The 14,569-nt window shown below is 40.1% G+C and overlaps 1 protein-coding gene across 1 annotated transcript in view; it reads right to left on the reverse strand.

The window, feature by feature from the left end:
* The window catches only part of vipr2 (vasoactive intestinal peptide receptor 2), a 111,198-nt gene extending 97,049 nt beyond the window's left edge, over positions 1-14,149 (reverse strand). The window contains exons 1-2 of the mRNA XM_024264404.2: positions 14,138-14,149; positions 13,929-14,034 (exon numbers count right to left, since the gene is read on the reverse strand). Coding sequence (XP_024120172.1) covers positions 13,929-14,034; positions 14,138-14,149 — 118 coding nt within the window. The remainder of the gene's footprint in view (positions 1-13,928; positions 14,035-14,137) is intronic.
* Positions 14,150-14,569: the final 420 nt, after the last annotated feature.

The raw sequence follows: 14,569 nt of genomic DNA on the forward strand, positions 1-14,569 counted from the left end.
CAACTGGGCTTTTTGGTGATAGATGCGTGGTGACAGTGTGGTTGATAAAATGCAGCTCCTCTCCACAACCTCACAGCTAAAGATCCCTCCTAAAAGGGCATGGAGCCGAGGTAATAAAAATGCTATAAAAAGGGACCTTTTAATGGAAGGGAAGATATAAAACAGAAATGGCATTTCTGCATCCCAAACTGGATGTGACGTTCATATAGATCCGTGTGGTTGTTCAGGAAACGTCTGATGGATTGTGTCAGGAAAAAAAAAATAAAACGGATCCACTTAGCTTGTAGAGTCTGTGACATTGAGGGGCAGAAAGAGAAAACACTCAAAACATGCGCTCTGACCTCCTATTTACTCTGTTTATCAAGATTAAAACAACATGAAGGAAAGTATCAAAATGAGTACAAATTTGACACAATCTAAGAGTGGAATACTGAGAGAAAATTCTTGAAATGTATCACAAAATGAGAAGCCTAATGGGACAATTATGGGCCGTCATGACTTTGATGTTTCGGTGCCTTTAAGCTCCTTTTCCTTTTTTTCTGCAATTCTTGTGTTCATGTGAATAATTATTTTATGTTTTAAAGATTAGGGGTGGGAATAAATATGTATCAATCAATCAATCATGAAGAACACATTAGCTCCACAAGCATTTTCAGGAGTGCTCAGCTTAATCTTTGGCTTAGTTTTAGCTCTAAAGTACTGTGTACACCAACATTGCAGTTTTGTACAAATGTATGTCTTCCAATATAGCCCAGGCGTGTATTCCAAAAATGTGTCAGCCGGCCCGGCATTTATTAGAGACAGGGGTCAATCGGAGACCAGCGTTTCCTCCGTCACAAACAGAATGGTGATGACTAATTGGGTTCGTTTTGTGGTAAAAATTCGGTCAAGAAATCCAAACGAGAACACCAGACGAACATTTTAATGAAATGATGAGAACTTTGTTCGGATCAGCACTGTCTGTGAACATTTGTGTTCTCTTTAAAGCATCATCAATCTCTGTATCAGAAATCCTCTTCGCTTTCATGTGAGTCATTTTCCTGGAGACACGTGCACCTTTCCGTCCATATTTAAACCTCGTTTCTACAGCCTTCTTATCAACATCACCCATCTGCTTGTGCCATTCTCGGGTAAGTTTAGGATCCATCCCAAATGCTGTGCAGATTCCTCTCAAAAATGTTATTTGGCGTTTTTGACGCTAAACCAAACGAATGTTTCCTGGCCATTGCTACATAACACAAATACCACAGACCGTCTGTAAGACTGTGCACGGACTGGCACAGGTGTGTGTGTGTTGGAGGGGGTGTCTTAAAGGAGCCCAACCACTTCTATAGACTGGTGTCGAATGTAAGGAACACCTGTTAGACCTGACGTTTACTGGAGACAAGAGTCTATTAGAGACCGGGCATCATTCTGAGACATACAGTAGTTCAAACATTACAACAGAAGGCAAAGTTGGCAGTTTGAGTCGAGTTAAAGAAATTGCATCCAACAAACTTAGTGTGAGAATGTTTTCCCACTGGAAATGTCTGTTGGTGCGGGCTGAGTCCATGTAATTTAGTTTGGATTTGATCCTGAACTTTGGTCTGTATTCAGACTGTCTTTCGACCTGACATTTCTGTTTCGAACCAAAGTTTGTAAACAAAACCACATGACTAAAGATCTCTTCACTAATTGGCCAGGAATTACAAGGGTGGGGCAAAGTAAAGAGAGAAAAAGGAATGGAAGTCCTGTACTTTGCAATCCTTGTTGAATAGTTCACTTGTTTTATCTTTTAATTTCTCTGATCTGTTTAGAACGTGTTTCAATATCAGGTACAACAATTTTTACTGGTGCTCTGGTACGGCAGAGGCATGCTGAAAGGTGGTTACTGAGGAGATGACGGTTAAGAGGGTACACTGATAAGTGTCTATAACATATAGATTGTCTGGAAAACTACATGCCTGCTCAACCATTGACTACCTCAGATCCCATTTCTGACATTTATCAGGTATCATCACAGGACCGTGCCTGTTTTTAAATTTGTCTTTTCTGCTCAAATGTATTCAATTTTCACCTGTTGTTCCTATTGTTTTCTCTTCTAATGGAGCCTCTCTGACTTCAGGGGTTTTATAATGACTGGCAGAGCAGGACTGCATGCATTCAACCTCATGCAGTCTGTAAGAGGCCATGGATGTCTGCTGTTGACATGTTTTCAGAATAACAGCAGCTCAAAAGAGCATCAATAGTCGCGTTTCCATTAACTGAAATTTCTCAAATTGGAATTTTGATAATAAATTCTCCTAATGGAAACACCACAATTTCAAAAAATCTCGCATTTTTTTTAAAAAAGTTTTTGCGCTTAGAGGAGGTGGTATTTGGGATGTACCGAAATAGACATTTTTCTGAAAACTGTAATGGAAACACTTTTTTCTAAATAAATGCGCTTCTGGGTATGAAGTGTCTGATCTGAGTTCTGCAGAGCGGACTCATCGAGAGGCGACACAGCGACACAGCTCTTTAGAAATTGCGGGTCATTCGCAGCTCCTCCTCCTTTCCTCATCACTTCATCTGCAGACGCAGTTTTGCAGCTTGGAGCCTGAAGTCTCCTTTGTGATTTGCGCCGTGACAGAAACTTGAATGGATGTTGTCGTGTTTTCAAACAGAAAAAGGTCCAGATGTTTTCCTGTTAGAATGCTTTTTCTTTTAACCGCTGAACAGGCTTCTCTCTCTTCTGAGTCGAGCTGCGCTACATGCGCCCAAGACAGAGCTGTGACGTCACCCAAATGCTCCATTTTAGTGAATCAAATAAAAAAATACTTGTTCTCATTCATCGCCGTGTTTTTAATGACTTATCGCGTGAGTTGGTTTGTGCTTTATCGCAAAATCATGATTTATTGGAAACGGTGTCATTTCGAAAATGTGTTTTCTTCAAAATTGCTAGAATTTCGATAAAGTTTTGCGCAAATGTGTAATGGAAACACAGCTACTGACAGTATTGGGAAAAAGGCTACCTTTACATCACCCTCGGCAGCGCACATTCAAGCAACCACTTTTAATGAAAAGTTCATGTAAATGCGTGTATTACAGGGCTTCAGCCTTTAAAACTTTCACGTTTACATACCGCTACACAAGTTTCTATGGTGGTTTTGAAGCTTTACATACAAAACACACGACCATTGAACATGTGTTGAAAGTGAAACCAGCTGAACTTTGACCAATCAAAGACTAAGATTTGGTAGGGATGAAAGGACGACGTTCCCTTTAATTCAGTGAAGTGCCAACCATTTGAAAATTGATCAAGAAGGAGAAATTAATAATAGCAGTCTCTATCTGGCTACAATTATATGACACCAAGTCTTTCATATTTTGGATAAGAGCTGTGAAAGACAAAGCCTGGAGCAAGATTTACAACATTTCACACTCACCAAGCCTCTTCCAATGGGTGGAGGAAATGCGCTAGTCTCAGGTAGTGACAGTCAAGTCTGAACACAATGAATTTAATGGACGTTCAAGAATGTGCGATTAGCCCATTACCCATTTCTTGATTTTGCCACTTGCAGGATATTATTGGAACTTAACCTCTACAATAAATTTTGCATAAATCACTGGTAACCACAATGCTAAGGTGAAAAGGTTTTTGTAATCAGTGGTGCAGCGGTATTGACGGTCGACTCCTAATCGGAAGATTGCGGGTTTGATTCCCACCTTGCCCGCCCATGTGACTGTGAAGCACCTTGGGCCCTCGAAGGAAGGTAGCAAATGCTATACAAGTATACACCAGTTTACCATCATGTATAAACTGAGAGTTTGACAGCTGCTGCGCTGCTTCTGTCATGTGTGGGGGGTTTGTCCGGGATCCAAAAGGTCCAGGACACTGCAGCAGAATTGCAAAACTGTAATAAATAAAAACAAGGGGGAAACAAAATGAGAAAAATAAACTGACAACCAGACTTTACAAAAGAAGACGGTGGTGGACGATTACCCACTGAAACCAGGACAAAACTGAGCACAACCGAAAACCTAACTAGCTATAGCACCAATCCTATTGGCATTAGTTATCCTTTTTATTTAGAACAAAATCAGTAAGAGATTTAGCAAAGTTATATTGATGAGTGGCTTGAAGAGCACAATAGCTCCTTTTCTTTTGCCTTTTAATCCAACTTTGCATCATTTTCTCTCCATCACTTCTGTGAAATTGAATGCATTTTTTTATGCCTATTAGACCATTTCTCTCCTGTTCATGACAACATTTCAGTGTTTGTTTTACTTCACACCACAATGAAGACAGAAAGGTTACAGGCTAATTTGCTCTTGACCTCACCAAGTGGTTCCCAGAGAATTTCAACATAAGGGAGTTCATTCCTGTCTTCGCAAGCAAAATCTAAATAGCTGCATTCAGTTTCCAACAGCTCTGGGGAAATTTATTTATGGCACTTTGAAGGGAAGCAACATCCGTAAAGGAGAGAGAGTAGAACTTATGAGGCGAAAGGAGAGAGAAAAGTTGAGAAGGGACAAAAGAGGAGAGGGTAAAAAGTAAGTGCATACACCGAGAAAATGGCCCAAGCACGGATCCAAGCTCAGCAAAGCATGAAGAAAAAACTCAATCTAAGTGATCCATCTTCTTTTTGTCTGTGCCCTTTCACAGAAATACTCAGAAACACTTGAAAGTCAGAGCTTTAGCTTTTAAGAGGCACGTTCCAGAGCTACAAATAGGCCCAGTAAAACATGACTTGAGGAGGAGTTGTTTAAAAAAAGAAGGTTAATCAAGTATGAAATAGACAACCGAAGTTAGGAGGAAACCTTCATACCCATCAACTATGATCAGCCAAAACACCAAAACGGTCAGCAATTTCTGGAGTCAGTTTGTACTTCTCTTCCCCCTTATTCTTTTGCTTTAGGTACTACACAAAATGAGTTAGGGATATTGTGAAACGTCATAAACAGTGTTTGTTTCACTTCACAGATTTTCAGGATAGAGAGCTAAATGTATTTGGGTGATTGACACAACTCATTTAGTGTTTTACACAGAACGGTCTTGTGTCTTACTTATGGGGACCAAAACCCCAAAATTCTAAAAGAAAAACTTTCTCAGCGAGGTATCAATTTCAGCATTCTGTGGGTATAAAAAGCAGATTTTACCAGTAAGTCATTCTCGGTTCATCTTTCATGTTATTGCGTGTTTTGCACTCTGATCACCTAAGAATGCTCCTATTCAAAAACCGCTCGACCTAGACTGCTCAAACCTAGATTCAATTATTTTTCGGATAGTAAAGAGCACAGTAAACACATGTCTGATTTATGAAACCTTTGTTTGATTTGTGAAAATGTGCTTCTAAATTTACAGCTTTCCATTTGCGAGGTCACTGAAGGAACATTCCACTATAATTTCAGCACTTTGGTCGAATACCAATTCTTCCCTTACGACTTCCCCCCTACCCTTACATTTAGCCCTCCAAACTGAGAGTTATGGAAAAATAATGTCTTCATATTCAGATGACACTTCCACTCAATGATGTCACCAACAGTCAACGGTTAGTTTCATTAGCGCGTAGTTGCCAGAGCTCGGAAATACATAACAACATCAACTGTATAACTTTAAAAAGGTCACGCTAAAACAAAAAGTCCTTACTTTTTTTTTTATATGTAAACTTCTGTGCTTCAGAACATACCCATGTGAACAAATGAGCTTCTCCTCCGCGGCACAGCGCTACATGGCTTGCCCTCATGGCGGAGGACTCTATATCCCTTTCCCACAAAGGTTAGCCATTAAAAAGTGATTTCAGGTGCCCCTCTCCCTTCATATGCCCTTACAACTGGAGGGGTAGGGAGAAGCTGGAGGGGTAGGGAAAGAATTCGAATTCGACCTAAGTGCGAATAATTCTGTGGAATGTTCCTTTAATTTCCTCACAAATCAGAGTCTGTGAATTGGAAGTTCGGAAGGAGAACTTGGTCTGTCTCAAATTACCATCAGCAGACTTGCATCAAGAGACAGAACAACTCTCAGAGTTTGTGACAAACCCAGGACTGGAGTCCTGCCACTGACCATGGAGAGACAGCAAACGCTGCAAACAGCTCCGACCCACTTCCGGTGGCTAACCCAACTCACAGACGTGAGTCAGGTGAGCCACTGGAAGTGGGTCGGAGCTGTTTGCAACACCAGTCCCTGCTGGGACCGTGACTATAATCATACCAGGATCAAAGGATCTCTGCACTCAGATGTGGGTTAGCAAACACCACACAGCTGTAGGTCCGTTTACAGATGTAAAGGGCTCTAGTGTTTCCAGACAAAACATTCACAACCAACTCCACCGCTTTGACTTGAATGCCAGACGACCGCTGAACTTGACTCCACTCCCACCAAGACACCATCATGAAGTGGGCACAAGATCATGTGATTTGAAGAAACCAGCACCGGTCTTCTCTCCTGTTCAGTTATGAGTATCTGGTCAGCTTGCAGAGAGATGATGGTCGTCAGCATTGCTGGAAAAAGCGAGGGTGAGTAGGCTACCACTAACGTCAACATGGTCCTCAGGGTTTGATTTGATGGAGGAGATGCAACAGCCTGAGCAGGCATCTCCAGTCAGAACTAAATCCATTTGGTTAATGTCGTTGGCCCAGTCACTGCAAGATCTTCCCATCAAAAACCCATCAGCATCCCCCAATTCTACCAGGACACCCCCAACCTGCTTTTTTGTTAATCAATGATAATTCTCCACCACATGGTGCCAGAATAGTCAGAGCTGGACTTCAGGAACTGGGAATGCTCCATAAGGTACGGCCAGCAATGACCTCTGACCTGAGCAACCATAGAGCATGTCTGGAAGCAGCTGAAGCAGAGAGTGGGCGATCGTACCCCACCTCTAAGTGACCTGGCAGAACTGTATAGCTATGCTAGTGAGGAGCATGAGACCTGATTGTAAAGCTGTGATTGTGCCAAAGAGGGGAAGGACTCGCCATTGACATGATCATTTTTTGTTTTTTATGGCCATATTTGTGTGAATGCATTCAATGCATTCACACTATTGAGATTCTTCATTTACGTTTTCTTCCGTACGTTTTTTGACACGTAAAAACTCAAGCACACTTTATGCGATTTACACAATCTTGGTATCAAAACGTTCAGCACGTTAAGGACATTACTGCTTGTATTTTTGGTTTTCGCAAATTTTACAGTTTTCGCGATATTACGCAATTTATGCAAATTTTCAGCCCATGTTAAGTCAATGGGAAAATTTTAAACTTTTTACTGCACCTTAAAACTTTTACAATATTGGTGTCAAAACGTTCAGCATGTTCAGGACATTAAAGCACGAACTTTTAGTATTCATACATTTTACGTTTTTTACGCAATTTATGCGAATTAATGCAATTTAAGCTATTAATGCTAATTAATGCAATTTAAGCACTTTACACACTTTATACACTTTATACACTTAATGCACGTTATACAATTTCAGCAATTACTGCAAATTTAAGCAATTTACGCAATTTACAACAACCGCATTAATGCGATAATGCATTCACACTAGCATTATCGCAGGTAATGCGACTTTTCTAGTTATTATTGTCTTCAGTTTCTTCTCTGTCATTATTAGATGGAATTTTTACATATTTAATTAAAATTCAGACCAAAAAGGAGAAGCACTCCTGTAAATAACAATATCCCAAATGTATTGTGAGTAGTGGCATTTGTCACATCTGTTTTCTTGCTTAGTACAGTTACAGCTCAGTTCAGATCCTTTTGTTTTCCTGGTTCTCCTCCTGGTTTGGGTTTCTGACATGTTCCTGGTTGAGCTGTGCACATTGTGATATTGTTTTTTTTTAAAGTGGATTAAAAGGATGTTATGCTTCCATCTGGATGCATTGTCCTCATTTGATTGGCCGTGCGGCACTATCATTGTACAATGAATTATTTGTGAGTCTGCAGGCTATAACCTGCTCTGCACAGCAGGATCACACGCACAGGAACAATCAGAAACAACAGAAAAAATGCTCAAAGTTTAATCCTGGTTGGAGCCACTGTTGCACTGATACAACATAACAACATAATCTCATATCCAGAGGTTAATCCAACCATTCACTACTGAGTGAGCCAGCTCTGCTCAGAATGGAACCTTTTCTGTTCCCTCCTGAGCAGGGGCTCAGAACTGCACATTACAGACCAAATATTACTTCAGAGAGAACTTCTTCTGACATAGCGTAGCTCTGCACTGTAAAAACCTGTGGAAAAAAAAGCATCCTAAAATAGTTCATCATTATTTACTGTAAACAGGATCATATGAACAAAACCTATATCTTCAAGTTATATATCATTATGTCTGCTTGGAAATAATGTGGGATTTCAGTTTGTCTTTGATGCTGATCAAAGCCTAATGTGGGTCAAAAACTGTTTTGAGTCACACCAAAATAAAATTTGAGTTCCAGGAGCAGAACCATCAACGGGGACTGTTTATATACACCCCGAAAGAAGCACAACGGTGCAGCTGTTTCAATGAGAAAACCTGTTAAATGATCTACTAAAACTTAGTTCTTCTCTTTCGGTTGCATTCCGAATGTTTTCAAATATCTGCAGCATTACAGTCTTTCAATGAGCATGCATTCAGCCAAATGATGCATTTTCTAGTGCAATAATGCATGAAAACTGCAGTAGAGTCTGGTTCATACAAGAGAAAGGCCTTTTTTTCTGTTTTAGAAGTCCTTGAGCTTCTCATATATCAAACACAGACGGTTTAGCGACAGGCTGGCTGCATCAAAATTCTCCCTGTCCTTAACTTATTGTCCGACCCAGTAGTCCCCACCCCACTGGGCCACGGACCAGTACACGTGACAGTTGTTACTGGGATATGGGGGGAAAAAAAATCACAAAATATTTTTTTTTCTGTTTCATTTATAATCTGATTTGGAGGGAAGTTTTATTTCAGAAAACTGATGGATTATCTCCACCACACCCGACTCACTTTTGACGAATGTCATATTACCCAGTCACGTGTCGAAAGTACATTCACAACTTTCTTAAAGCAGCTGCTCCGATGCTACATTGACAAAAGTAAGCAAAAAGCAAACATATTTGGAACGTTTCTTTTCACGGAAAAGAGTAGGTATAAGGGAACAGAAGAAGAACCTTCAACTTTAAAATAAAATAAAGTTATATTTATCAGATTAAAACCAGGAGTCTAAACTCCAAATATGGATTAACTGCAGCTGTTGTTCCCACACACCACAATAATAATACAGATTATTCAGCAACTGGCTGTTAGGAGGATGCTGCTAATAAAGTTGATGGATTTGTGTTAATATTATATTTTGAAAATACAAGTTTTAGTGACCATTATTTTTCTATATTTATCCATTGCAACTTAAAACTCGGACGAGGCTGAAGTTGACATCAGATTTTTTTAGCTTCCACTTTGACAGTTATGAGTTCAGTGAAAACCTGCATCATATTTTAATGGTTCCTACATAAAATCTAGAGAAAAAAAATAAAATTTAAGACAGCTGCAGATATTTTACTGAAGATGAAGATACATTTTACCCTCAAATTAGAAAATGGAAGCTTAAAACAGCTTTGGTGGATTTTTGCTCATGTGAATTTGATAAACTCTAAGCAATCCAAGCCTTTATCAAAAGCTAAACACATTATTTACCTGAAGTTTAGCCTTCTCCGTGTCATTTTCTTTTTTTATTTAAATCTATATTTAATCCTGAAGCAGGTATAATATTTTACAGAGGAAGTCGGTTTTGTTTATCCTGTACTTTTGCCCATTATGGCTGCAGATTACTGTGAGCTCCAGGACTTCCTCTCTGTTGAAGGTACTTTTCCACAGAGACAAATTGCGACCTCATCCTGAAATAATTCCGAAAGCAAAGGACTGCCTCAGACTGCCATTTTTCAAATCTTTTAATTCATCGATGGCCCGTTACTTCTAAAATAGAAATGATAAATTGTCAGAGGAAAATATAGATCTGAGCCCGATGTGGATCGAAAAGCTCGGACGCTCAGAGGCCTGAAGGTTGCTTTTCCCCCGGGGTCTGAGAGCGCTGGGAAGAAAAAAGCAGCCTCCTTCAGAGGATTTAACCTGCAGCACATGAGAAAGTCCTCACAGGCAGGTTGAAATTAAACCTGCTGTCCCCCGCAGTTCAGCACGTGCAGGCGCTTTGAATCATGCTGTTATTTTTGCTTTCCTTCAGGTCATTAAGTTTTAATTATAACAGTGGGGAGTCAAGAAACTGAATGTTAAGAAGTGGTTAATACAGCAGAAAAAAAGATGTCTTAAAAGTTTTAGAAACTTTGGAAAAAATAGTGTCCTTCACTTTACAAGAGGGGCCACTAATCATGCGTAAGACTTTCAAAAAATATAGAAATTTTGATGATTTTATGCCAGACTGGAAAAAGTAGTTTCAGTTTTTGTGAATTATTTTAAATATTCTTTCTCTAAATGTGATTCTATTCCTCCGTAATAATGCTTTCCAGTTCTGCAGCTCTGCACATTTAGTCATTGCACCGCTTTTACAGCACAGGAACATTTGTGAGGCTGTCACACTATGTATGACAAAAAACAGGCCGCTGGTTGCATGAAAACACCCGGACAGTCATTTTTAGACACAACAACTGACGTAATTTCAGAATTTAGTAGGTTTTCCTTTTGCTGGGTACAAACAGAAGTATTCATCACCTTCACCAAAACAAACCATCGTTCTCTACTGTTTAAGAAAATTAAAGTCTCCCTCAAATAGTCACCCTTTTTAAGACTTCAGTTAATAGAAACAAGTAATAAAGTTTTGGATGAATCAGTACACAGAAAACTACCCGGGTGTTTGTGGAGAAAGCATGATGAGCAGTTCTGGTTTTTATACTCATGTGATAATATTGTCTAAACATAGAAGGTCTGACTGTGTAAACTGCCTCCTCTGTTTACTCTTCTGGATGTTTTTCTTGGGTCATCATTGACTGAACTCAGATTCCTACTCTCCTGCTTTAACGTCAGAATTCTCCTAATTAGCTGATGTGTTTCTTTCAAGGATGAACTCATGTCCTCTTGTTTTTAACAGGCATCCCATAAATATTATCATCTGGTGCTGGAGCTTTTTAATTGAGACGATGTCTGAGTGTAGGTGATCTAAACCCAGCATTCTGTGCACAGCTGTGCAGGGAACACTTTCTGATCTACCTTCAACTACAGATGGACAGCAGCTGCAGAAAAAGTACAAAATCCATTTGGATAGCAATAAGGATATTTCTTTCTTCACCTTTCGGCTTATCCCATTCGGGGTCGCCACAGCGAAAACAGCTTCCACTGTTTCACATCAGTGATTTGGCAGAGATTTTACACCGAATGACCTTCCTGACACAACCCTGTAATTGTAGGGCACAGTTAGGCAGCAGGGTCAAGGGTCATGCCGAGGGATCGAACACAGGGACCTGCTTGACAGCCCTTCACTTAGCCCACTGAGCCATCCAGCCACTGTTTTTCTTTCTAAAAAAAAGGTTCCGAACAGCAAGCGCACCGGGATGTTTTAAATGTTATTTGTAGATGAAAAGATAAATTTCAGCTTTGACTGTGTGGCCCATCCCTCTTTCGCCATGCGTAAATATGCAAAATATCCCAAAGTTCTGGAGGTTTAAGCGTGATCCAGCCCCAGCATAGCGGTCTGTCTGCCGGCATATTCATGATGAGCTCCGCTGGACACGTCGCTGCATCGAGCTGCAGCCAGAGAACGCGGCGGCAGTAACAGACTGTCAAACTATCCACAGAGTATCCCGCTTTTCTCAGTCTTTAAGGTTTTAAAAAAACAAAAGTTAATTAGAGGGCTGCATGGTGGCGCAGTGGTTAGCGCTCTTGCCTCACAGCGAGAAGGCCCCGGTTCGAATCCCGGCTGGGACCTTTCTGTGTGGAGTTTGCATGTTCTCCCCGTGCATAGGCTCCGGCACCCCCGCGACCCCGAAAGGGAAGAAGCGGTCAGGAAAATGAATGGATGGAAGTTAATTAGAAATGATGAATCTCAGCAGCTTTGAGCTCATTTTTTCCCCTCTTGCTTCCTTTTTTGCCCATTTTCTCAACGTAATCAATGGGAACGGCATGTAACTTCCCAACAGCACAAACCAAACCAGTGCAGGAGGAGCTTTGACGTCATCGTCGTGCGCCCTTGGGACGTTTTAGACCTCCAATAGATTGCACGGCAGGGCTGCACGGTGGTGCAGTGGTTAGCGCTCTTGCCTCACAGCAAGAAGGCCCCGGTTCGACTCCCGGCTGGGGGAATCTGAAAAACATCAACTGGGGACCTTTCTGTGTGGAGTTTGCATGTTCTCCCTGTGCATGCGTGGGTTTCACTGGGGACTCCGGCTTCCTCCCACCGTCCAAAAACATGCGTCATAGGTTCATTGGTGACCCTAAATTGCCCCTAGGTGTGAATGTGAGAGTGAATGTGTGTGTGATTGAGGCCCTGTGACAGACTGGAGACCTGTCCAGGGTGTACCCCGCCTTCGCCCATCAGTAGCCGGGATAGGCTCCGGCACCCCGCGACCCCGAAAGGGAAGAGGCGGACAACAAGATGGATGGATGGATTATTGCAGGGCAGAATGTGACAACGAAAAATGGCAATGTGAGCTGGCTTTGTCACTTTGCTTCTGTCACAGAATGAGCGGAGTTGAAGAAGAAAATGAAAACTAATTCTAAGGATTGCTTTTTCATCTTATTTAAGAGACAAATATTGCAGGTACACTTTGAAAACAAAAAAGCATTCCTGTTAATACATTTCAATTTTCAAATTTGACATTTCTGATTGAATTTTGGTACAAATTTACCAAAGAACTTTTTGAAAATGAAATGTCAAATGCCATTTTCTTTATCATTTTAATTAGGTTACAGAATTAGAGGAGTTGAAGAAGAAAATGAAAATGTTGTCTTGAGGATTGCTTTTTAATTCCACTTAAGAGACAAATATTGCAGGTGCATTTTGAAAAGCAAAAAGCATTTCTATTTATGCATTTTCATTTTCAAATTTGATATTTCTGATTGAATTTTGGTACAAATTTACCAAAGAACTTTTTTAAAATGAAATGTCAAATGCCATTTTCTTTATCATTTTAATTAAGTTACAGAATGAGCGGAGTTGAAGAAGAAAATTAAAAATCAGTTTTGATAATTGTTTAAAAGTTAGCCCAATCAAACTGCTTGTGGAACTAGTTAAAGTAGTGGTGTAAGAAAATATTGATTCAGTGAAATATCAGTGATACTTGCTTGTACTGATTTAAAATACTACCAAGGCGATATTTAATTAAGTATTTATAAGCAAATGTGGAGTTTAGTCTTACTTTTGTATTCCACTTAAAATATTTCCTAAATTGCCAATAGAAAAGCAAGACGAATTTGCTTGGTCAAAAGCAACTTGGTTATGAGATACAGTTGCAATGCTTAATATTCTGATTGTTAAATGCCATGTATTTTACAATTTTACTAATGTGAAAAACGCATTGGTATTTAGATAACTCTCAAGTCATAAATTAAAAGAAATAGATAACTATTGTCTGGTACTGTCTTGGGATACATCGGTGTACGTATTGTATCATGGCACACGTATCGCGATGTATATCGTATTGGCAGACTCTTGCCAATACACACTCCTAAGGTGCAGCCTTAGTTTCCATATAGAGATTGTCTTGCAGTTCCCTTGAGGCTTGATTGACCCTCAAGTGCATTAGGATCTATTGCATACATGATGCATACTCCTGTATAAAAACCAAAATGTGCATGATTTTTTTGTTCTGCAGGCTCACCGAGCTGTCTTTCACTTTGATATTTCATGTGGGTCATATGCATACATTTTTTTTTAAAGAGAATGCCCATACCTACCTGTAAGGGCAGTCGTGATTAAAGGTTAGCTTAAAATATGTATATACATATTTATATCATGTGCTGCTTGCTTTTATTCTTTGTGGTATTTGTGACCTTTTTTGATGCCCTTGGCCTCTTGCTCCTTTAGCCTCTTCAGACACTCCGTCTGGTCTCGCTCCACCTCCAGCAGGAACGTACATGTCGGATGTTGGCCATCGACCTGTAAATACAGGAATAAAAGTTAACCAAAGAACGCTACATAAAGACATAAAGCCTGCTCTGAGTTTTGCTGAAGGACCCCTTCAAACAGAAGTCTGACTAGCCTTGTGGATCATTTTGACCGTTTTGAATCAAAGTTGCTCTGGGCGCCTATAGCTTTCCGAAAAATCTATTGGTTATAGGTCAAAAATTGATATTTTTGATGTACTCAAAAGAAAAAAAAACAAGTTTTGTACCCTTTCGTTCCCTTTCGATTTAGTTAGATGAAAAAAGAAAGACATTGTATTTCTGTTCAAAAGCTTTTCATTTCAGTGGAGAACAATGTTCTCTTGCTCTAAGTTTTCATCTGAGGCTAGATAAAATACACCAGCTGAACTACACCATGATTAATCATAGCACTGAAAACCACCCTGGATCTAATGACCCAATTTTTGGTGAACAGAGTACAAAACATGATTTAACATGGATCCTGATGTGCAAGGTTCGCCGTATGTTGGTTGCAGGAACACCATATGAGGGTCATCGATTCGGTGACA

The sequence above is a fragment of the Oryzias melastigma genome, linkage group LG17, assembly GCF_002922805.2.
Source record: "Oryzias melastigma strain HK-1 linkage group LG17, ASM292280v2, whole genome shotgun sequence".
NCBI lineage: Eukaryota > Metazoa > Chordata > Actinopteri > Beloniformes > Adrianichthyidae > Oryzias > Oryzias melastigma.